Source organism: Ammodytes marinus (genome assembly GCF_949987685.1).
Source record: "Ammodytes marinus genome assembly, chromosome: 9".
NCBI classification, from domain to species: Eukaryota; Metazoa; Chordata; class Actinopteri; order Uranoscopiformes; family Ammodytidae; genus Ammodytes; species Ammodytes marinus.
In genome coordinates, this window is record NC_137213.1 from 16822062 (window position 1) to 16848243 (window position 26182).

At 41.8% G+C, this 26182-nt stretch overlaps 2 protein-coding genes across 2 annotated transcripts; both read right to left on the reverse strand.

Annotated features, from left to right (window-relative positions):
- Window positions 1-8572: 8572 nt before the first annotated feature.
- tmem275a (transmembrane protein 275a) lies at window positions 8573-9175 on the reverse strand (the record flags this gene model as incomplete). Its single annotated transcript, XM_080034250.1, has 1 exon — window positions 8573-9175. The coding sequence occupies one exon, from the start codon at window positions 9173-9175 to the stop codon at window positions 8573-8575; it is 603 nt and encodes a 200-aa protein (XP_079890376.1).
- Window positions 9176-11824: 2649 nt separating this feature from the next.
- On the reverse strand, window positions 11825-21889 carry kncn (kinocilin; the record flags this gene model as incomplete). The annotated part of the gene is made up of 5 exons (XM_080033778.1): window positions 11825-11900; window positions 12902-12995; window positions 15232-15303; window positions 18059-18127; window positions 21742-21889. The coding sequence occupies 5 exons, from the start codon at window positions 21887-21889 to the stop codon at window positions 11825-11827; spliced, it is 459 nt and encodes a 152-aa protein (XP_079889904.1).
- Window positions 21890-26182: the final 4293 nt, after the last annotated feature.

The window sequence follows — 26182 nt, forward strand, 5'->3', positions numbered from 1 at the left end:
TTGGAGATAGCAACTCTGCACCAGACTCTTATTTCATACCTCTAAGCGGTTACGTAACTGGCTTTGAAATCAACATTCATCTTGTAGAGCTGAAATGTGCGCAGTGTATTAAGTGTTGAGTTTGGAGCAAGCATTGTTTATGTTTGCCTCCCTGTATTTGCAGATTAAGCCACAATCTGTCCATTTGCAGCACAACACTGGCAGTGTAACACTTTGGTTACAATCAAATTTTTTCTTACACATCAGATAATCCTTTTAAAAAGTTTTTTTTGGAAGGAGACAAAGGCCATGTGATCATTGTAAGCCACACAGCTCTGGTCATGTGCTTTTATAAGCCTGCCAACAGAAGATCTAAACAAGAACAAGTACCTGGAAAAAAGGCTGTTATTAGTGTGAGAGAACACATTGCCTCATCTGTTTGCTTTAAACTGGACGTCCACTGGCTGATAGGTCGAGGTTTGTTGTGGGAAGTAGATGCAGAAACCCTAGTTTGGGTTGTGGGGGCGTCGCAACGTGACCGTGTTAGTCCAGAGGAACAATCAAATCGGGATAGGGGAAGGGGGGTGTGGGGACAATACTGAGGCTGTCCCCTGTAGGCCCCATGACACATAAAGACTTGATTATACCCCAGCTCCCCTCCCCGTTGGCTGGCCTTGCAGAGTGGACGGACAGTGGACTCAGTATTTTCCTTCCTCTGTTGAGCAGTGGGGACTCTCCTCCAGTCTCAGCCAGGGCAAACCAATTTAAGGGGTGCTGTTGTGTTGGAGAGCCACTGTGGGAAAGTCATTAAAGTGTAAAGCATCTAGCTTTTAGTTCTTTCTAAAAGGGTCCTGAAAGAGGCCCCAATAAGGCGATAGATGGTAATGAGTGCTGACACGGACCAGCCACCCCCACAGTGCCGTGTGTGCCGATAGCTGCTGCCATGGCAAACTGATTCTCTGCAATGACACCGGCCTGACGCACAGTGAGAAGGGCTTCCTCTCCTCTACAGGTGGCCACTGTCTACCAGCAAACTAGTAAATCAGACCTTTTCAGCCAACAGGAAAAGGACTTTTAGTAACTTTAGTGGCCATTGGTGGTGTGTTGGTTTGTGGGTATTATGTCATGTACATTATATTTTTAAATAGGGAATGCCTGCAACGCAACACATGGCTTCAAGGGATGCTGAGATGAGGCCTTTAACGGAATCAAGGGTAATTTCTCAGCTGTCTACTCTCACTGACCATACCATTATTATTCCATGCAATATATATTTAAGTGGTGAACTGCGAAGCGCACAGGTAAGTACAAAACTACCTATTATCCTTTCTTCACTGAAATGACCCACATGACAGGCGATTATTGCAGCATTACAAAACCACAAAAGGAGACACAAGGGCATGCCTGGCAAAGGCACAATAATTTGCCACTTGCACTGTCATAAAACTCATAATGGCATAAGATTGCCAACCTATCATCAGAGTTCCCTTTATGTAAGTTCAACTGCTGCATATAAAACAATCAGAGGTTATTCAATTGCCAAGCCTGCAGTAAGTTGATGGCATAGACTGCTGATCTTGAATTTCAGACAGGGACCACATTAAATGTGGAGCACAGAAACTGGTCTGAAGCAGTCTGCTGAGGAGTTTTTCATTCACTGTCCCTGTATTTATTTGAAAGACGGGGGCCTCTGCTGGAATGGAGTGGTACCACATGTTGTTTACCAACCCTTTTTCGCACCGCAGGACATCCCTATCATCCCGTAGTCAGTTGGCTCGTTTTTTATTTTGTAACAGAAGCATGCAGTTGTCATATAATCCATGAAAACACGGTACTGTACACATTAGACACCATGGAGCACTCACTCACTTTAATAATCATTTGCAACGCCCCCTCAGTAAGGTTTGCTGAACAGCCCACTCAACACCTAAATATTATTTTGGCTTGTTGGACTCACAAGATGAATATTTGACCAGAAGTCTTCCTCAAATATTGGCAACCCACCATTCTAGTTCCAGTCTGTCTATTGATTTGCTGGGACACGCAAAAGAATAACGTGAACAGAACAGGTCAAAGACTCCCAGTTGAGGTTAAGGGACTGGGACACAGGCCTCACTGTCCATGCCTGGAAGTGAGGCCTGCGTGCATGGAAGCCAAGCACTGAAGCAACATTGATTGGCTTTGTTAATGGCTTGATGTAGGAAAGAGTGATTGATTTGACTGCCACTATATTAATACTATTCACATCAGGCTACGTCCTGGTGGTCACATTGTTTTTTGCAACATTTTCTTGTCCTTTTCCCACAACCGCTCTGGGATTCTCTCTCTGTGCACCCCTGTGTATGTTTCCTTCTCCCAGGGCCAGCATATAGACTTGAAAAGCGAGGTTATGCAACTGCCCGGCCACTTGAATAAACTTCCATTTACTGAGGGGTGAATGGAGTTAAGAATGGTAAGGGACCTATTGTCAGCTGTCATTGGTATGCAAAGCAATGCAGCAATGCTATGAGGACCCTGGTCGGCCTTGATCACAATCTGCTGTATATTTACAACCTGACCTATGGGGAGCTCTCTCCTCTGCATGTCTCCCTCAAACTACTACAGTAGCAAATACATACAGTCACAAACACCAACAGAAACAGTCTAGTCACGAGGCCTGCCGATTGCATGGCACATACAGGACCAGAACACCCATATCTACTCTTTGAACATCGTCCAATATGTGTTCCTGGTCAAATCATGTGTTCTAAGGTACTCGGGGACCAATCTTGAGTAAACACTTAACTTTCAGAGCAACAGGGAGCGCCTGAAATATGTGGTTGTACTCACCCGTGCAATGGCGCAATAAGCAAAGGTGGACACATAGTTAATGAAAAAAGCATTAGCATTTTCTCTTGCACTGAATCAATGCATTTATCCTGATAATGCAATCTGTTGCCTCCTGTAGCTTTTGCACAAGCATTTGACATCCATTGTCTTCTGAACTGATGGTGGCATTCAAATAACCAAATGTTCTGGTTCATTTTTGTCTAAATACAAAGATTCGCCCCAGTTCAGCAAATCCTCCTCATCCTCCCTCCCAGTCTGTCTTTGGAAGCGGAGTGAACTGGGTTAGGGTTATATAACAGCTGTCTGCTCTCATACATTCTCAGCAGCTCGTCTTCCCCTAATCTTTTCAGCTTGATTACACCCTCCATCCCCCTCCTCTGCCGACTCATTCAACTGACAGTATACTCACACACAAGCACACCCACACAACCACACTGTGCACATGCACAGTGCATCAAAATCCGCCACTCTCCGGTTTAGAGTGGACGGGATGCTCGAGATTGCATGTGTGTGTGTGTGTGTGTGTGTGTGTGTGTGTGTGTGTGTGTGTGTGTGTGTGTGCGTGTGGCTGCAGCAGTGTTTTCTTTAGCGTGCAGCATTTCGTCATGACAAACAAGAAGGGTACACAGCGGCTGCATCTGAGGTCAGCTGTGCAAGTTCTCCAACCTTACAACTCACAAGTATCTTAACATCACAATCACAATCAGTCACAGGTATAACTACTGCTTGATATATCTGTGTGAACAAGAGTGATTTCACAATATGCTTACAGTCAATAAAAACAGACTTTACACTGAAAATATGTGATATGCCAGCAGCCCTTGTAAGTGGTTTTGCAACACAGCTTTCCAGGAAAAAAGATTGAATGAATTCCTGCAATATGGATGCAAGATGTGAATAGAGTATTTTGAAAGAGACACTCAGTAGCGGTGTCAACATGTTCTGCTTGTTTACAGCAGTTCCTTTGAAATGTTTTTCTCTTTTATTATCTGATAGTACCTACAGAACAAATATTGCGATACTGCGGTACTAGTGCTGAGCAACAAAAGCCCACATTTTGGGGTCAACTGGTACAAGTGACAACTGCAGTTATAAAAGAGAGATCTAGGTCAAAGGCCTAGACAGTGTGTCCGTGGTACACGTTATCATTACCCATCATTTGGCTTGAAACAGTCATGGCATACAAGTTATCAAATACCTACTTTATTTCAGCAGTAAAAGAGTCTGTACTGTTGTACTATGGAACAGCTATTTGGCCAGTGCTTGAAGGGATTGGAAGGCCTAGGGAAAGTGGGTCCTCTCACAGTTGGTTTCTGTGCTTTTTCCGCAGGTGGTGCTCCTAAAAATGAATTTTAAAAGACGTTTTGGGACAGAGGGAGACACAGAGGTTCAAAGGGCAAAGGGTGACTCCCATTTGGTTTATTTTATTGTTTTTGATGGTTGAACCATGACCCCCATCCCTGACCTTTGCTCAACAAGGACATACACATGTAAAAACTCTCAACAGGCCCCAGCTTACCCACAAACCTGTGCACTTTTAGAGGGCAGTAATCCTTCCAGCCCGTGAGCCGGTTAAACATCAAAGCACCAGTGCCTCTAAATCCCAATAGCCTTTAGTTTTTTTTGTGTTCTGCCGATGAAAAACAGTGAATGTAACAATCACACTGAAACTCTAACTCTTACTCTCCTAAATCCTGTTTCCATTTGTCTATCTGCAGACTGCATCAGAAAGTAGGGCAACCAGATCTGTCCCTTCATCCTTTCATGAGCACCAGGGAGCTTTATCAGCGTTGTGGATACTCAAAATGATACTCATGATGTAATTTGTGCTATCAACAGAGATGTCCAAATGGAACCGACTCTTTTGTTGTACGTTGTGATAAGAAATATTGTATAAATATGACATATGTATATGTCATATATTGTATAATATTGTATACATATTGTATAATATATGACATAGACTGCTGACACAGTTGGCAGATGTATCTTGCAAATGTCTCAACACATTGGTTTGTGATAACAGCAGCAATGTCTAGTGATTTTGCACTGTGATAATCAATATGCACTCTGCAATGTTCACTAAATTCATTTAAATATAAAATCAGCTACACTGTTTGTTCTCTGACAAAAGCCAACATAATTTGTTATGGTCTACTGACATCTATTGGCTCAATTTAAAAGGCCACATTGTATATAGCTTCACTGAAAATCCTAGATGTGGCTGTGGCGCCCTCCAATGGCAGCCGCTTTAACACACATTAACACTAGAGAATAGCGAGAAGGACCTCATATTGAGTTCTTTACTCAAGGCCATCTTGATATGATGTGTGAAGGAACGGGAGAGCAAATCTTGTTTGTTTATTCGACCAGCCTTAGGTTAACACAGTAAAGATAGAGTGACTAATACTTGAATGATAAACTAACTACTCGATTGACAGCAAATGAATAAGCAAAGATTTCGATAAATAAATGTTTGTTTAAATTAATCAAAGATGCAAAAATGTTCTACTTTACATCGATGAAATTGATCTTTTGGACTGGTCCACCAATTCATAAACCAAATTATAAATGTATTAGTGGAGAATATTAATCATTAGTTAGATATACAGTATACACAAAGGGATTTTTAGACTGTTAAGACAACATTTTTATTCTTTCACTTCATGATGACACAAATGCAATGTAGCAAGAAAATTATGTCATGCCACGCATACATAATAAGCAACATAATGTTCTTACTGAAAGAGCCTTTTTATTCATAACTTTAGAAGGGTTTACATTTGGATCAGTAAAGTTTAAAATGAACAAATCTTAATCCTCACAAAAATATTTAATCCTGTACATTGTTCCATTGCTACACAAATTAAAACACACAGATACACAGATACTTCACCACAGGGTGTTTGCGTTTCCATGATTCAGTTTTCTCTGAACATGCAAAGACAAGCACTGCACTTTATTTTTGCCAGAGAGAAGAGAGCTTTGACAGAAAAACTGGTCCCTTGAGGAGCTGTGTCACAAATGATGAAGGCAAATACAGATGGGACTGTGTAACTGTATGCAGGTGTGTGCAGCTGCCTGCTACACCGTTTACATTACTGAGATGGAACATTGAAGCCATTTGCATGCATTTGTTACATCCACAAAAACAGAGACTTGGCGAGGCTTTTTCTAACAATATGAAATAGAAATCCAGAGCAAAACAAAGGCCTTCTGAAGAAAAATGCTATTGTGCACTTTTATTATAGCCCTCAATAGTTTGATCCTGATATCTCAGTCTAAGGCAAGTTTCCTTTTCAAAGGAAATCAGGTTTTGAATGTCACTTTTGACCAGTCAAGTTCATAACTGACAAGAAGACATCACAGTGATGGGGAACAGATACATTTTATGCAATCTGAATATCTAAACTCTTAACATCCAAACAGACTTCTTGGCTCAACCATATTGTATATAATAGGTCCAGTGAAGGTTCGGCTGAATGCAAAGTTACCCTTTGTAAAATATGTTCCTTCTCTATGGCATTGATAAAATCATCATTATGCCTTACAGTAAGGTAAGTCCCTATTCCACCTGGGTCACTGCCCTAAAAAATTACACTTTACAAGAACGGCTAAAGTTAACATGATGAGCGCGACCTTAAAACTATGATCTCATAATGCCGTATATAGGATCTCCCCTCTCACAGTACAGAGCTCCTGTAGGTCACCAGGGTTAAAAAGAAGTCAGCGGGCTGCAGGGCCATCTCTTAACCTGCCCCTTGCCTGGAATAACCTCCTTGTTGACAACACACAGTCTGACCCTGTCGAGTTCTATAAATCTAAACTTAAAGGAATGGTTCAATTTTTTTTATCTTAAACTTTTTGCCTCACTCTGAGGTTCAAGACAAAGTGAGAGAAAGCATTCTTTTAACTGTGCGTGGATTTTTTTAAGAAAAAATGGGCAAATGTCATTCATCACTAATAAACTCATCACAAATACTGGTAGTCAATGGGAACTATCAGCCTGCCTCCACTGACATTCAGAAGATACACTTAACAACATCACTAAATGGTACAGTGTGCTTGTTGGGACTTGTTTATTTACAAAGTTATGTTGCACTTTGTCATTTTAGCATCAAATACTGCACAAGATAATTAGTGATGAGCGACCTTTGCCCATTTATTCTTCAAAAATACACGCACAGTTAAAGGAATTATTTCTGTCGTTGTGTCTTGTACCCGAGAGTGAAGCACAAGCTAAAAGTAAAATAAATGAAATAAAATGCTCAACTATTCTTTTAATACTCATCTCTTTGCCTTGAATTTAAATAAGTGCTAATTCATGGATTATTTCAGGCCTTGTACCTGTTACCATTATCCTTACGGTGGGTCAGTCTCCATGTATCTATTGATCCTCACACATTTCCATGTTTGTCCTGCCAACAAGAACACTGAATACTGCTTCCCATCTGTGTTCTGGGTCCTCTCTCTCATTCCAGAGGTTTGGATCTGGATCTTAATCCTCCAAGAAATTCAGCATCTCCCTTGTGTGCACGTTGTCCCTCTCTTTTCTGCCCCTCTGTTGTTTGGTGTGATTGAGTGGCTTGTCCCTCGTCCAGGTCTCCTCGGTGGAGAGGTGGCCGTGTAGGAACAAGCACTACCCATTTGGTGACACATCTGTTTAGCAATTTACACAACTCAGTCAAATTTCTAATCATAATTTGGTCTATTCTGCACACACAACATCCATTGTATGTCTGTCCGTCCCGGGAGACGGATCCCTCCTTTGTTGCTCTTCATGAGTTTCTTCTATTTTTTCCCTGTTAAATGTTTTTTCAATTTTTTTTCCAAATAGAGGGTATAAGGACGGACCTTGTCATATGCTGTACAGATTTTAAAGCCTCCTGAGGCATATTTGTTATTTTTGACATTGGTCAAGATAAATAAAATTGACTTGATTTGACTTGAAATCAGAAAATGTCAGGTATGTGGTGGGAAACATAATATTCACGGCGTTATTGTTACAAGTTTGTCCAACTGTGAGAATAATGCTTTCGAGATCTGCCAGTATACACAGTAACATGTGTAATATATATTGTAACGCACTGTTCCTTATGTACCATTGGTCATTACAGATATATTTGCTGTAGACAAGCAGAGTGTAAACACTTAATTGTGAGAATAACTGTAAATGCCAAGAATCTAATCTCAGCCAAGAGATTATTGCTTTGGGACTCCTGTGACCTACAATAATCTATGCCCCCAAAACAAGTTCAGCACTGAGAATGGCCAACAAAATACCAAATGTCAACTACAAATGTACCTGTACGATTCACTACTGACCTTTCGCATCTAATCTTTAAGTCATTAATTATTTAGGAGAGCTGTCCCAAACCACTGCTGACAGGTGAGGTAACCACAAACCAGATAAACAGTGAAAGGTAAATGTTTAAGGTTTCAGACAATTGATTTCTATCGGAAAATTGTTCATTAATGCCCCACGTTAAAAACACAGACCTGTAGGAAAAAACAGCACGCTGCAGGCAGGTATATGAATTCCAAAACCTGTGATTTCACAAATACTCGGATGTTTCATTAACTTTGCATGCTAATAAGCACTTGGCTGCACAGCAAGAAAATCTAAAGCATACGGTTGACACTTTGTCACAACCTGAAATATGGCACGACGTAAACCAGAGGACACGATGACACCCAGCAAGCCCTTGACCCAGAACAATATTTACACTGCTAGCACTCCGGCCTTGGAAGAGTTTGTACGCTGCTAGGTGACCACTTCTTCGCGTGGCAGGTTAAGCCTCACTTCCCCTCCTGCTGCTGTGGAGGCAGAGTATACTGCAGTGGCGGAAACACAAGAAGGGCCGTTGGTCTCCATGGTGAAGAGCTTGGCGTCGGGAGCCTCCTCTTCTGGGCTGGACACCTGGGATGACCCGCGGGAGGACGTTGGGCTGAGCTGCACAGCTGTGGTATCCTGAAGTGTGTGCTCACTGGTCTCGATTTCAAACGCCGCGCCACCGGCCAGCCCGCCGCGTCCCATCAGCCCTGTGCCCCTGCCACCCACCTTCGACCCCCGTGAGCTGTGGGGAGGTGGGAGGCGGCTGCACACGCAACAGGCCCCGAAAAAAGAAAAGGCCACCAGCAGTAGGATAGGTCCGATGATGATAGGGGGGTTGGCAGAAGGCACCAGGGTGCTGAAGGCGAACGCCCCCACCAGAGTGATGTTGAGCCCGGCCAGCATGATGCACAGGCCACAGGCACAGCAGAGGGCCGGAGAGGGCAGGCCGTGAGGGCGGGACTTCCTCCTCATCTTCTTCTGGGGATCTTTTTTAGGTACAGGGGTGCCGTTGTTTCTGTCGGTGATGACCATGTCTTCACCCGCAGGTTCTCGCTCCTCCACCGTGTTATCAGATCTCCCCACGTCTCAGTCCAAATTCCTCCCCATGGCAACGTTTAAATGAATTCAGAGCTAAACATCTTTGTCTGTAAATTACAAGAAAATGACAGCTGTGAGAGTTTTTACGCATACAGATGGGAAGACAAATAAACTCTGTTTTCATGAGGTCACTCACTCATCATTACACTGCTCTTGTTCTGTGTAACTGTCTAATGGTCACTGTGAAGAGTGCCTCCCGAGAGGGTCCGCCTAATCCATCAACGACCGTGAACATTCGTCACATTTCCCTTTTCACATCAGGAGAGTTTTAGGTCTGACATATTGTGATGAATTAACCTACAAGTAGAATACGCTGGGAAATACTGGACAGGTGAGTGTAACATCAAGTTGCAATCTGACTGTCACTAACAGTGTAATGGTGGTATACTTTGTCACACATGTGTGGATGGACTGCTGGGAATACTGTCCGAAACTGTACATTAAAATCTTGAAATAGGCCTATAATTTTTCTTGTTTTCATTGGCACTACAGGTGCTTAATTTGTGACTGCAATAGGCCACTGGGGAAAGCATTTCAGTATAAAGTTACAATTATAATAAGCCCTTTTATTCCAGCATGCAACGAGCATAAATGGCGGATAAGGAGAGGTGACGTTTTATTGGTCTTTGTAAATATTTCAATCAGCAAACCTATAGCCCTGTCTATACAAACAGTGTAAGTGCGAACTGGGCTTTGCTGTAACACATACACATGCAAATGCCTGGTAGGCTGCTGTGTAGCATTCCTGTCAAATTAAACGATAAGAAAATAGCTTACCCTTTAGGTGTATATTCTGAAGGTATTTCCATTGTTTCATCCGTAGCTTTTCTCCGAGATTCCCAGTCTAATTACAGGGGGTAATTACCGAGAGATTCAAAGGACGCGTAAACACCAAAACGATAAGGTGTCGTCCTGCTTTCGTAGCTTCTCGGTCCCTAAGGGCACAAGTCATGACAGCAGCATTCAATCAGTGGCCGCGCGGAAACATATAAGCAAAGCGATCCGAACGTTTGAAGAATATTAAACCCGCGGGGATAGGAGAGATCACTTTGGTGAGATGGCATTTTCTCTGAGTTGACACACGGACGCGACACCCCCGTGCGCTGCTCCTGATGTGGACCGAGACGCACGTAGCAGCAGCACCCGACAACAGGTCATCTTGAAAACGGAAATCGAAATCGAGGTAAAGCGCTTACACATTCAATGCGTCTCTCCCACAGTTATTGTGGGGTCGTCATACTCATATTTCATGTTTGATCCCTAGCGAGCGGAGCATCTTTTCCCCTCTGATGACCGCTGGATGCGACTCTCCCGCCTCTTCCTCAACCATCACTGTCACTCGTATACGTGTGTGTGTGTGTGTGTGTGTTGCACCTTACCTGGAACTCACCAGCTCACCTTGCCCTATGGGCTACTTGTTGATTTTTCAAGATTATTTTATTTCACTCTTTCCTCTGCAATTGTATCAGATTTATTTTCATTTAAAAGTATTTTATTACAGTCACAGTCTGACTGGAGACATAGATGGAAATTATACTCTTCGGTTTCCTTGTTATTGTGTCTTCCACTCTTAAATAGGCTAAAGGGTTTATAAGTTGTAGCCTAAATAGTTGCTTAATAAAGGATAACTGGTATGGGAAGTAATTGCGATTGTTTGTGTGTTTGTTTGTGTGTGTGTGTGTGTGTGTGTGTGTGTGTTTATTTGATATTCCCAGTTCTGGTTTCACTGGGTTGTTTACAGGTGATACAATGTTAATACCATCTGGCTTTCATTCAGGCGATGATTTATAAGACCTTAAATCATGATGATGCACTGTCCCTTCATTGTTTCACATTGTACAAACAGAGGGATGGAGGAGCGGCATTGTTATATGAGGCCTGACAATCAAACTGCTGGTTGTCATCAAGGCGCAGCACACTCTTCGGGCTCCTGTTGTCTGCTTTATTCAGCCTCACAGCAGGTCACAGTTTTTGTTGGAGCACAGCGTTCTTCCCCTCGCCACTTCCCATGATGCAGCAGCCATTCAGCCTGTGCTGTCCTGAATATCAATGTATTATGTTTCACTGTGGGGTGCGGTACACTGTATGCAGGCTATGGGTGTTGCTATTTGTGTGTGTGTGTGTGTGTCTGTGCAAGTGTGTGTGTGTGTGTGTATCTGTACACACGCATGCAATCCAATTTGTTTTGCTCATAACACATACAATCAACTTCAGTCCCATCATCACATAACAGCCATAATCACTTCTTAATTGCTGGCTGAGAACATTGAGCAATGATGTGAAGAGCTGCACACAAGTGGGACTACTGGGCTTACTTTGCTTCACTCAGTCACACAATGTGTGGAAATACTTAACAAGCACAACTTCCTCTTTTTGGAGATGTTTATTGGACCACATAGGTACAATATCAATAACAGAATCTCAACATAGTGGACAAGTTCTGCGAGAGCAACAATTAATCACAATTAATAATAATGAATCAGAAAGATTAAAATCAATGTATTTAGTCGAATATTTGAATGAAAACCTAATGAGGATAAGTGGGGAAGGTGAGTAATGGTCAGTAAGGGCCAAGTGATGAAATCATGGCAGGTCTTGATCAGGAGCGGACTGCTTAGGTTTCCTTCGAGATAAGACATCTGGCATGTCTGAAGATGTCCTGCAACACGCCACAGCATGACTCACCTAAGTAAGGGATGTCGTATTGTGTGTGATTATTAAGATGCTGATCTTAAATAACTGACCCACTACGCCTACTAATAACAACGCACACACCTTACATGGCTGCTAGAAGTCCTTATCAGGTAAATGTTAGCAAACAAACAGATTTTGAGGGAGAAATTGATGTTTCCAACATATAAATTGTGAACAAAATTAGGCCGATCACTGACTCCTGCTGGATTGGGAAGAACTCCAGGATGGATAATGTCCGCTCACCAACACATATGCTACATGCAGTAAACGCTTCTTTTTTGCATGATTTAGTATTATTTTGTATATCGACCAAATATATTTTATGTAATGGAATTTTTGTTTTTGTTCTTACAACCTGTGTGTGGAAAATCTGACTGGAGTGGAAGGTGGGGTCAGCAATTCTGGAGAACTCTTGTCAAAATGACTTCTTGTCTAAATCAGTTAATATCTCTTAACACCCCGATACCTGTACAAACACTGCTGAAAAGAAATTTAGTGTTAATACATAGCCTAGACTCTGTAAATAGGCATGGTGCTAGCTACGGTTGGCCTCCTTGTTTACATACCTCTTGTGTACATACCAGTTTACAGAGCCTCCTTAGGCTATAAGTTAACACATGTTTTTTTAATCAGCCCACTGACAGTATGGACAGGTAGCGGATCGTGGTTAAATATTCACTAATTTTGACAAAAAAGTAATTTTGACAACAAGCGTTTTTGACAACAGAATCGCTGACTCCACTCTTTAGCTTAGGAAAATACTGTGGGTATGACTTCAAACGGGGTGTAAACACAGGCCTGTGGTGCTCAAGTCATTTTCATTTTACAGCCACCCACCTCCTGCTCATCATTACCCTTTATTGCACTATATTGACATCACACCACTCCCTGCTATTGCGTGTAAATCACTTATCCACATTAATTGCATCCGAACATACTTCACATGATATAAAATGAGTCTCCTACCCCTCATCTGGGTTGGTGTCAGTCTTCGGTCCGCCCTCCACAAAGGTTCCCATTCGACTCTTTGTGCGTTCCAGGTTTAGTTGACTCTGCGTGCCTGACAAGAGCAAATTAACAGTCAATTTTAATGTGAGTTTCATATTATGTAATACACATATACAGTATCTCACATAAGTGAGTACACCCCTCACATTTCTTCAAATATTTCATTATATCTTTCCATGGGACAACACTGAAGAAATGACACTTTGATATAATGTAAAGTAGTCAGTGTACAGCTTGTATAACAGTGTAAATTTACTGTCGCCTCAAAATAACTCGACACACAGCCATTAATGTCTAAACTGAAGGCAACAAAAGTGAGTACACCCCTAAGAAATTTTTTCCAAATTGGGCCCAAAGTGTCAATATTTTGTGTGGCCACCATTATTTTCCAGCACTACCTAAACCCTCTTGGGCATGGAGTTCACCAGAGCTTCACAGGTTCCCACTGGAATCCTCTTCCACCCATTCATGACGACATCACAGAGCTGGTCGATATTAGAGACCTTGCGCTCCTCCATCTCCCGTTTTAAGAAGCCCCAAAGATGCTCAATAGGGTTTATGGCTGGAGACATGCTGGGCTGTCCATCACCTTTACCCTCAGCTTCTTTAGCAAGCCACTGGTCATCTTGGAGGTGTGTTTGGGGTCGTTATCATGTTGCCATACTGCCCTGCGGCCCAGTTTAAGACGGTTGAGTGCACGTTTTCAGCGTCACACCAAGAGGTTGGTTTTGGAAAATAGACGTATGAGTGCTGCCAGCATTGCTGCAGGGCTTGAAGTGGTGGGGGGTCAGCCTGTCAGTACTCAGACCATACGCCACACTCTGCATCATACTGGTCTGCATGGCTGTTGTCCCAGAAGGAAGCCTATTCTAAAGATGATGCAAAAGAAACCCCACAAACAGTTTGCTGAAGACAAGCACACTACGGACATGGATCACTGCAACCATGTCCTGTGGTCTGATGAGACCAAGATAAACTTATTTGGTTCAGATGGTGTCAAGTATGTGTGGTGGCAACCAGGTGAGGAGTACAAAGACAAGTGTATCTTGCCTATAGTCAAGCATGGTAGTTGGAGTGTCATGGTCTGGGGCTGCATGAGTGCTGCCAGCACTGGGGATCTACAGTTCATTAAATGCTAACATGTACTGTGACATACTTGAGCAGAACATGATCCCCTCCCTTCATAAACTGGGCCGCAGGGTGGTATTGCAACATGATAACGACCCCAAACACACCTCCAAGATGACCACTGCCTTGCTAAAGAAGCTGAGGGTAAAGGTTATGGCCTGGCCAAGCATGTCCCCAGACCTAAACCCTATTGAGCATCTTTGGGGCTTCTTAAAACAGGAGATGGAGGAGCGCAAGGTCTCCAATATCCACCAGCTCCGTGATGTCGTCATGAATGAGGGGAAGAGAGTTCCGGTGGCAACCTGTGAAGCTCTGGTGAACTCCATGCCCAAGAGGGTTAAGGCAGTGCTGGAAAATAATGGTGGCCACCCAAAATATTGACACTTTGGGCCCAATTTGGACATTTTAACTCAGGGGTGTACTCACTTTTGTAACCGACAGTTTAGACATTAATGTCTGTATGTCGAGTTATTTTGAGGGGACAGTAAATTTACACTGTTATATAAGCTGTACACTGACTACTTTATATTGTATCAAAGTGTCATTTATTCAGTGTTGTCCCATGAAAAGATATAATGAAATATTTGAAGAAATGTGAGGGGTGTACTCACTTTTGTGATATACTGTATCTGCATAAACAACTCGGGGTAGAAGCAAAGGTCAATCTGTTTTTGCGTGTCCTAGAGTTATTAGCTTTGGATTATACTGTATGTAAGATGATGCCCAAATAATAAAAATAATTATGTTTTAAAGGATATAATACTTAACTTGGCAAAAAGGTTTCATGCACTAAAGGCCTTTGCACACCGGGCACGTTTTACCCGCGCGATTAATTTGCGCATTATTAATAATTACCGAACGTATACAGATCAATACAAGCTTCCATATCAGTGCCTTCGCGAAGGAAACTATTCTTTTTTTTACGACTCAAATACACAGTATGAGATATTAGAGAGGTGAGTTGTGCACAGCAATAACCACCTAGACAAAATACTTTTTCTCACTGGCTATTAGCTCTCCAGTGTGTTAAATGGTGTCAGTTTTTTTATCAACAAATAATGGACATTTACTCGATGACTCACTATCAAGTATCACTGAACGCAATATCTTTGAATGTCATATGACATCTGTGTGTGTGCGTGGCTGCCTGTCTGTCTCACCCTCTCTTCTAAGTGTGTCCACAGGTTGATCAGGAGCGGGATTGGCAGGTGTGGGGTGCACTCTGAAGTTTCCTGGGAAGTAAAAACATTTTAGGGGCCAAAATAAATTCCCCATTATGGCCTTGTATTCATTAAGTCAGGGGTTCTCAACCTTCTGCAAGCTGGGCCCCCCCAAAGCTGGGTCATTGCAGTTGGGCCCCCCCACCGACCCTGACAACCCCCCCCCCACCACACACACACACCACCCTAGCTAGCTAGATAGATAGATAGATAGATAGATAGATAGATAGATAGATAGATAGATAGATAGATAGATAGATAGATAGATAGATAGATAGATAGATAGATAGATAGATAGATAGATAGATAGATAGATAGATAGATAGATAGATAGATAGATAGATAGATAGATAGATAGATAGATAGATAGATAGATAGATAGATAGATAGATAGATAGATAGATAGATAGATAGATAGATAGATAGATAATCTATTATTGTTATTATCACAAGGGCTAGGCCAGTGGCGCACCTTTGAGTTGAACATTGGGTTTAGGGTTGGGGTCCGGAAATTTCTTATATTTTAACGTTAAATTCTGGTGCACTTTAAAAGCTAATTATGAGATTGTATCAATGAGACACTGAGGAAATGTTTTTTTTTTTAAATCTCCTTAGAAGAGAAGAAAATAGTAGCCTAAATAGAACATACACAGAATAAATTCTACAATAGGTATACCTGTTATGAAAAAAGCTTCACAAAACAAAGTCTATGATCAATGGGAAACACTGCAGTGTCTGACAACCCAGTTCAGAGAATGTTTCAACTATTGAGTCTTGGATTTGGAAAGTGGCCAGATTTAGCTCAAAATGCTACCTGCGATTAATGTGCTGCTGGAGTTGTGTGTGTCTCAGTGGCGATTCCAGGAAATTTTGACTGGGGGTGGCCAAGGTGGGCCACAGAGCTAGAGTGGGGTGGCCATCGCACCCCTGAATGAATAGCATGTGATATGCTGTACAACCAATTCAAAGATGATTTATAATCCCAAATGCCCAAATCATGTTATTATCCATTGTAATGTTTGTCAGAAAACTAAACCCCTGAAGGGGGGTCTGGGGGCATCCCCCCAGAAGATTTTTTTGTGTTTTTAACATGTAATCTAAGCATTCTGGCGAAGATAATAAAGGAAAAAGTCAATATTTATTTCAGTTCAGATGAATAGTAAAATTAGCAAGACAACATAACGGCCCCCACACACATCCTACCTCTACTGCGCGTCTACCTCGCGTCTGCGTCTGACTTTTTGTCACAGACTGTGAAATCAACGTAGAGCGAGCACACATCCAACCTCAGACGCACTGCTGAGGCGCGTCGGAGGCACGTCTGCAGCGACGCTCCCCTTCACCTCAGGAGGCTCGCCTATTTTTTTTCTGAGAGCAGCGCGTCTCTCTCGCGTCTCTGTGCTTTAACTGATAGAGAAATACTCTGCTGACAGTCATACCAGCAGCATTCACTCTAGTTACACGTTTACCCGGTGTGTTTATTTCAAAATAAAACATCCCTCAGTCGTATACGCGAATAATCCCTTTATTTCACGATTTAATTGTGCAATCAAAATCCGAGGGATTTAAAACCTAATTTTCAATTAGTTCTGGCATTTCATTTTTGGATAAATGACACATATAGAGATCCAATATAGTGAAGAAATAAAAAAGATCATGATGAGCGCAACAGTTTTCCGTTGCTCTATCTGTGTCTACGGCCTTCTTCTTCCCCGACCACACCCCCCTCTCTCTCTCCCGTATAAATCAGTAAAGTGATTTTTGAAATACTCTGCTGAGCGTCATATTGACTTCATACTGGCAGCTTTCGCTGTAGTTTCACCATTTCCTGATGTGTCCCCTTCAAAATAAAACTTCCAACAAGCGAAAATATGGCAAAAAAAAAGAAAAAAATGGCAATGGGGCGCACGGATTACTGTCCAGACTCAATATAAATCATATGCATCATAGATGACATGAAAGAACTTCATTATTAATGGGAATTATCTATGAAAACTCTATGTAGAAAGATAGGGCTTTTAGAAGCAGCGCTGCAGCAGCAGCTGCTGAGACGTTGCATGTGTGTCCGAGAAAAGTCCGAGAGAGGCAGCAGTAAGGTAACGCGACGCGCTCCAGAGGTAGACGCAGGATGTGTGTGGGGCGCGTAACTTGCTAGCAGCCAGATGCCTAACAACTGGACAGAGGGACGGATGACAACTAGCTTTTGACCAAATATCTTGCTAAAAAAATAAACCTTTATTTATGAAAGTCTGCCCTTGCTAAGAACATGTTACACTTGCTAACTACAAACTTAATTTTTTTTATTCAGATTTCAAAAATCTGCTGGGACACGTGCCTATACACATGCATGGGTGGCACACATGTCACAAGCACACTTATGCTGTTTTCAAGACCTTTGCTGACCAGAGACCAGTTCTAGTGGCCACAGTCCTACCATTAATTCAGTACTTGAAAATTGCAAACTGATCTCATATCAGTGGATTGGAGTGTTTGTGTGATGAACTTGGCAACTACCTATCAAAAAAAGTTAAGAAAGAAAAAAAATACATATCATCTCTGAACTAGGCTACATATCAGGAAAATAAAAAAAAAATAAAAAAAAAAATATATATATATATATTTTTTTTTTCATCCCCCTCGCGCGCCCCACCGGTTGAGAACCACTGCATTAAGTGATCTAATAGATATAATAGATGCATCACATCATGGAATGTGGGATAAAGGTTTTTCAAGCGTAGTAAAACTTAAAAGTATTTAATTTGCTTACCAAAGGATGGAAGAATGTGGTTGATGTTCAGCCAGGCTTTTATGAAGGGAAAGATCGATATGAGCAGGCCTGGAAAGGAGATAGCATAATTAATATGAGGATACAAACTCCTCTTTTTACTACAGTTTAGCTATCACTATTGTTCGAGAAAATAAGATGTCAGTCCGTGTTTCCAAAGAAGAAAAAAAATAAATCAAATGTTTTTTTTGCTGTTAATTTGCTAAACCAGTACTTGTTGAAGATGTTGTGTACTGCAGGCTAGGGCCCGACCGATATGGATTTTTGGGTGCCGATGTTGATTATTTTCTGAGAAAAATTACGATAACGATTAAATCGGACGTTTTTTGTTTTTTTTAAATCCCATAAATATATATTGAAAATATATATTTTTTTAACCCTTAAATATATAGGGGAAGGTGGGGTGATTTGTGCATTTTGGAAGTTGCAAAACCCCTTGTTTCTAGAAAACCGTGGAAGAAATTGGAAATGTGACCACATATTTAAGAAGAGCCATCCATTTGACTCATCCTGTAAAGAAGGGAGACACAAGGAATAAGATATAAGCACATTTAAGCTCAAAAAACTGTGTTTTGCCTTTCAAAGTAAAATTTCCATGATCAAGGTTTTTTGATTATTGTGTCTGAACAATTATAGACACGTTTGAAAACATTTGACACATGTTTTAGTGCTTTGGTATGCTACACTTTGAGTCTATATAGTTAGCACAATGTCAACCCTAAATTGCTGCATCATGCCTATTATCCAAAATTCTGGGGATGGGGTGATTTGTGCGCAAGGGCCTGGGTGAGTTATAAGTAAGTAAGTAAGTAAAATGTATTTATAAAAGCACATTTATGACAGTTTGCACTGTCCAAAGTGCTGTACATAGTGCATTCAGTAGGTAAACAATGAAGGTAAAATAACAATAACCAAAATAAAAGACGTAAAGCCCATACATCCACATAAACACAGATAGTAGTGCAGAGGTAAGTAAGTAGTGCAGAGGTTAATGGGGAGGAAACACCAGGGTGTACATATGGGTTTTGAGCCTTGATTTAAAGGCAGAAATGTAGGGGGAATCACATTTGTCAGGTGGCAGTTGGTTCCACAAGCACGGAGCAACTAGTGCAAAGTACATTTCTGAGAGTTGTGCCAGTGGCATGGCTGTATACGCTGGTCACCAAAAGAAAGTGATAGTCTACAGTAGCTCAGGAGAGAGTGACATCTCAATTCCACTTAACGACACCACTGATGAGAGTTCAGATGGCCAGAAAGATGATGATGGTGACTTTGTCATTGCGACAAGACAACTTTTTTTCCGAAAGCTATATTTCTTAAACAGTTTATTCCAGATCCAAAGTTTTTATTGCCAGGGATGCACAACATCCTGAAATATATGTACATATTTGAGTTGGAGACATAACTGTCAAGGCCTCACTTTAAAATCACTTTGAGTAAAAAGTTGCACAAATCACCCCACCTTCCCCTATAAATACTTGTTACTGTCAATAGCTGTACAGGAACTTTTAATTTATTGAAATATGCATTATCTAAAAAAAATAAAGTGTTACAAATATGTCTAAAGTGACATGACGCATTTTTAAACTCAGACATTAAGAATTTTATATAACTGCACCCAACCCTCTGGAACTCCCTCCCTCCAAACATCAGCATCTCAGACTAAATAAACTAATTCAAAAGTCAACTCAAAACTCACCTCTTTCAGAAAGCATAATTACACCGGACTCCACTCAAACCTTATCTTTAATTTGTCTGTATTTTCTTTTCTTTTTCTATAAGTATGATTTTCTATATGTTTGATGTAAAGTGTCTTTGAATGATCTCCAATAAAGCACTATATAAATTCTATACAATAACTATAGTAATATCAACTACTATTAACAGTCAAGAGATGACCAATGACTCTGCTATTGGTGTCAGGGGGAACTGTCAATTGTGAATTAATCCAATGTATTACAACACACCTGCTGCTGCTGTTAATATGCTATAAGGCTATAAGATGCCGATTTTTCGGAGATGTGCTATAATCGGCCGATTAAATCGGCCGGCCGATATATCGGTCGGGCCCTTCTGCAGGCTCTAGGAAAAATCTCATTATGAAGGGATATCACAATTCACTGTGGTGTAGAAGCACATCTAATCACTTGCATAATGAAATATATTGCAAACTGCTAATTTCATTATCTCAAGTGTTTGAAACACAAAGTTTAAATGCCATAATGTTGCCTGCGAGCCACACCAGAAGGTAGAAAAACCATCTTCTCTTTTCCATGCTAGAAGACAATAGAAATCAATACCAACAATGACACGGTTTGATGAAATTGCCTTCAGATTGTTTTGAGCGCACCAGATACATGGTGTGATGTTTCCTCCTGTTCAACTCAAAGTAATATCTGAACCATGGGGCTCGTGTGCCTCTCAGTGTCACCCTGATCCAATTCAACACAGTTATTGATCTCCCCTACAAGCCAGAAGGGCTGGCATTAAACCCTGACAAGTCCTGAGGGTGGCTGTGATGCATGTATGGGTTTAAAATGGCACCAAACTGCAGAAGGAGTGAAGAAAATCTGCCAAGAACACTCTGTTCATACTCATTAGTCAGCCTATGTGTCGGAGGTGGCATCAAGGCCCACAAGCCCCAAAACAATTAGATGCTACTTAGCTGCATAACTTGTCATGCCAGAGTGAATGTCTCAGTCAAGTTGCTGTGCACACTTCGGATTTCTTGTGCACATTATAAAGAAAAATTAATTATTTAAAGCCGATATGATCATCAAGAAGAATAGATTTCACATTAGCAATGCATGCTGATGTTGTCTTCCTCAGATCAAACTCCTTGCCCTCTGCACTTTCTCTCAAGTAGAGCAGGTCACATGGTTCCAGTTACATAGCTGTATCAAATGGTTACAAGGTGTTTCTCAAGAGCAGTGGATGGAATATGTGACAAGGCACAAATCTTTCATCCAAATTAAGGATGTATTCTTATTTTTCATCTAACAAACATCCTTAGCTTGTTGGTCCCTCCATCTGATATGAGTTTGTCCTCCAACCAGAAAACTACTTTGAGATTTGTTTACCCCATAGCTGTTGGCATAAGCCTGACTTCCTCATTATTACCACTACTGCACGCGTACAATTAATAATTATATTTTAAAGTCAATATTATGTTATAATTTTTTTTTAGCATAAAGCATTGTTACACCAAAAAGGAAATATTTCATGATGTACAGTATGTTTTGTGAGTTAACTGCATTTTAACTGTATGATCCTTTTTCAGAAATTTAGATTAGAGGTCTCCCTGTTTGATCTCTTATGAACAAACTCCAAAAAGAGAAATTAAACTTGACTTTGGAAGCAGTATGTATAGCACTTACTGTCAAAACCAATATGAAAATTCATTGTATTTAAGAATGTTTTACCGCTGGGGTCAGGTTTAGAAGCAATTCTAAAGCAGGGCAAAGTCATAAAGTATCAATGCGAAGTATGTTTTTTAAGCTGCTAGAGTGGGCCAGGGGTCTTGAGAAACACATTCAGAACATTATGGTTAACCCACTCATGTGGGAAGCAATACAAAAAAATAACCAAGATAACCAATTACTTTTAACAATAACTAAAAATCTTACTGGTTCAGAAGATCCTAAAAAAGTCTCTCAGACACTCACCTAGGCTCCCCGCGCCCAGAAAAATACCTCCTACAGCATCGGCATCACACTCCCTGGACACCCCAATGAGGATGCATCCTGCCACAATGCTGAGCAGTGCTGAGCCCACCCGTAGCCCATGGTACTGCCCGACGCTGACAGGGTTCATTCAGCACGTGGATGCCCCCCACCTGCCCTTCGACACACAGTGAACACAGTCACTTGGGCCCTCACTACCACCGGCAACTCGACTGTCACCTTCACAAGCCTCGCCCTTCCCTTATACTTTCACTATCTTCAACATAGAAACACTTTCCCTGGCGGAGCCTCAATCTCTGTTCTCCGATGCCCAAGACGTCTCATGCATCTTTAAAGATGGAGCTCTGGTTTCCATTGCCATCGAAAATTAGAAAGCTTGGGAGTGCTGACTCTTATGACAGCGATACAAGTTCGGCAAATCTGATCACAGCCCTACCAGCACTGGCGTTTTATATCACATAAAGAGTGAATGCCTAGAGTGTAGAACGGGGTAATCTGAGACACTTTTTACATTTGCACTCAAATTTACACATTTCCCATTAATTCAGGATGTTTCATAGAAATGGGCATTAGAAGAATTTATTCAAGACAAAGGGCAGTGAAAATATGATAGTTTAAAAAAAAAGTTGTCATGTGTCTCACTTTACCCCAGCTGTGGGGTAAACTGAGACAGACCAGAAAAATCAAGGGGGTAAACTGAACTACTTACTTTTTCCACTGTGAAACTACTGTAACCCTAGGGTACACAGATTTACTTTAACTGAGATGTTTGTAAATAATATGTTATCAAAAAAATCAAACTGTAACAGAATACTGGGCTAATAGGTAGGTTGGTCTCGTGGAGCTGGTGGAGGATTAAAGACACGACACAGATATGTGGTACCGGTTTTGTATTTCAAATAAACAAAGAATAATCACTTGACTCAATCAAGGAAATATAAACAAACATAAATAAAAATTAGGCCTTCAATTCAATTCAATTATCTTAGATGTTCACACTTGGTATGGGCACACTTTACTCCATACATTTAGATCCACAGTTCCCAGTTCTACTCAAACATTGATTAGACCAAACATAAAACAATGCATCCCACACACTTCATTCACTGCAGGTTAGATGTGTTTGTGGGTGCAGTATGTTCAAGGAAGTCAGTGTTTGTTTGGGCAGGGGAAATCCTACCACACTCCAGGCAGCCAGGCTTGAAGCCTGCCTTTTTAGGGAATTGGACTCGAGTTTGTTCTTCTCCTTTAGCTCGCCATCATCTCGCTCCGGCAATAGGGCCTGACCTGTTTAGGTAAACAGGTAAGATTACAAGTCTGCTCAATTTGGGAGCAGCATGTTAATTAAGTGTTCCATTTTGGAGCTCTCACCAGTGTTCAGTGTTGGAAGCGTCCTCCTCAGCAGCAGATCAGCTCCCCCATGTTTTCAGTCACAGTCCAGGTAAGTATGTTTTGTTTCCAGGGTTGGTAAGTATGTTTTGTTTCCAGGGTTGGTAAGTATGTTTTGTTTCCAGGGTTGGTAAGTTTAGTTTTGTGTATCTCCTGTGTTGTGCTTCTCTTCCAAAAGTTCTGATTGACTGGGGTTTTAACTGTGTCCTGCTGCCTGAATGCTTGATTAGCTGATTTGTTTCACCTGGGGAATGGGGGTTGGCTCAGGGGATGTGATTGGCTCAGGGGATGTGATTGACAGTTTGCCAATTTCAACAGTGTTACATCCTCCCCTTCTGAAGGAATGCACGTCCCGTTGCATCCTCGTTGTGGCTGGTTAGTCACAGGCATATTCAACATAGGCATTGCTACAGAGGGCACCACATGATCTAAACTTGGATCCACTAAAGATGTGGTGACAGCATTGCTTAGACCTTGGAACAATGACTGAATGACAGAAATTAGTGGATTGCCTAATTTTGTGTAGTGAAGTCGTTCAGGTTCCTTTCTCTGTCTTTTTGGGTACCTGCCAGACTCTTCCGTTTGGTCCGGAGGTAACGGGTTGTTTTCTTCATCAAGCAGCTCATTTGGGATTTCATTCGAGTCACTAGTAGATATTTCAGGTAAGTTTATTGCAGGTGTCATGTTAGGTTCATTGCTTGGTTCAGGTAAGTCTACATTTTCAGAGTTCTGCTCAACAGCTGTGTTATTGTCTGGTTTGGATAAAGTTACATCAGGCTGTGAGACAAGCTCTGTTTGTAGAGGTGAGTCAGGTTCTGGTTCTATGTCAGGGTCTGGTGTAGATTTAGTTTCCCCTGATTCAACTTCATGGGATATTGTGACAGGGATGGTTTCAATAGGGACAGGGACACTCTCCTCCTCTGCTGAGGATGGTATAGGAGAGGATGCTGCACAAGGATGGTGGGGGCTGTCCCGGGAGGATTTTCTCACCCGGTCTCTATAGTGAACTGTGGTGAATATGGCAGGTGAATCTCGTAAGTTTCTTTGCATTGGGATGTCATAATCAGACGAGTCGGAATCAACATCTTCTTGTTGAAAGGTGTCATTCTTGGGATTCGGATTATTACGAGTTTGGGGTCTTCGGGGTAAGTTGAGAGTGACAGGTTCCTCTGAGTCATTGTTGGACAGAAATCCACAAGGCAGAAGCAAGTCCCGATGCAGTGTGCGCAGAGGGCCATTTTTGCCTTCAGGTTTGACCGTGTATACTGGAAGATCTCCTGTACGGTTTACAACGACATAGATGTCAAACTCCCATTTATCTGCTAGCTTATGTTTTCCACGCAGTCGAACATTTCTGACAAGAACTCTATCGCCAATAGTGAGAGTGGATTCAGTAACTCGTTTATCAAAACGTGCTTTGTTTCGGCTTGCAGTTTTAGCAGCATTGCGACTTGCAATTCTGTAGCTCTCCTCTAGGTTGGCCTTAAGCTTTTGGATGTACTGAGAATGTGATGGTTCGGATTGGTCAGAGGGAAGACTAAAGGCCAAGTCTATTGGTAAACGAGGTTGTCGACCATACATTAGTTCATATGGACTAAAGCCAGTAGTGTCATTCTTGGTACAGTTATATGCATGAACCAATGGCTTAACAAAGTCTTTCCAATGAGATTTGTCTTTATGACTCAAAGTACCAAGCATCTGAAGGAGAGTTCGATTAAAGCGTTCCACAGGATTTCCTCTCGGATGATAAGGAGTGGTTCTGACTTTCTTTATTCCAGCCATTTCACAGAGTTCCTTGATTGTTTTAGACTCAAAGTCTCGTCCTTGGTCACTGTGGAGTCGTTCAGGGAATCCATAATGGACGATGAAACTATCCCAGAGTGCTTTAGCGACAGTACGAGCCTTTTGATTGGGAGTGGGAATAGCAACTGCATATTTGGTGAAATGGTCTGTGATCACCAATATATCTTTGGTATTGCTACGATCTGGCTCCAGGGACAAAAAGTCCATGCATACCAACTCCAAGGGACGGCTGGTAAGGATGTTGACTAATGGAGCAGCTCTTTCTGGGGGGGTTTTACGGCGTACACAACGACTACATGTTTGTATTTTATTCTCCACTGAAGCTGCCATCTTGGGCCAGAAGAAACGAGCTCGTACAAGATCAAGTACACGGTCAACTCCCATATGTCCCATGTCATCGTGAAGACTTTGTAAGGCCAGAGCTCTCAGATCTGCTGGCAATACGAGTTGAAGGGTAGTATTTGCACCTTCTAGTCGTTTTCTGTACAAGATACCATTTCTCAGCGTGAGGCGATTCCACTCCCTCAGTAAAAGAGGAAGCTCAGGAAGTTCTGCTCGAACTGTGGGGGAAGGGCTCACTCCTGATTCCATTTGCTGAATGACTTCTCTGATACAGGAGTCAGCTCTTTGCTTCTCCCTCATGTCATCTTCCGTAAAAGGAGAGATTACAGGAAAACCACTCTGGTGTTCAACAAGGAGTGTGCTTGGAACGGCATCAGAATGGAGTGCCAGTGATTCCACCAGTGGTAATGAATGATAACCACGACTAACATCAGCAACAAGGGAGTTACAGACTATGTGTTTGTCACAAATGGCCTCTACCTCTGACTCAGACAAATGCTGTAAGGCAAATTGCCGAATTCTTTCATTCTCCTTTTGGGAAGAATAATCATTCAATATGTCACCATGTGGACGTCGGGATAGAGCATCGGCATCGACATTCTGTTTGCCCGCTCTATACTGCAGTTTGAATGTGAAGGTGGAGAGGTCAGATAGCCATCGATAGCTAACGGCATCCAGCTTAGCAGTTGTTAGCACGTAGGTGAGAGGGTTGCTATCAGTGACCACTGTGAAATAAGCACCATAGAGGTAATCATTAAATTTTTCAGTGACAGCCCATTTAAGAGCCAGAAACTCTAACTTGTGTGCTGGGTACTTCGACTCACTGCGAGTTAATCCCCTGCTGGCAAATGCAACAGCTCGTAATTTCCCTTCCTGTTCTTGGTACAAT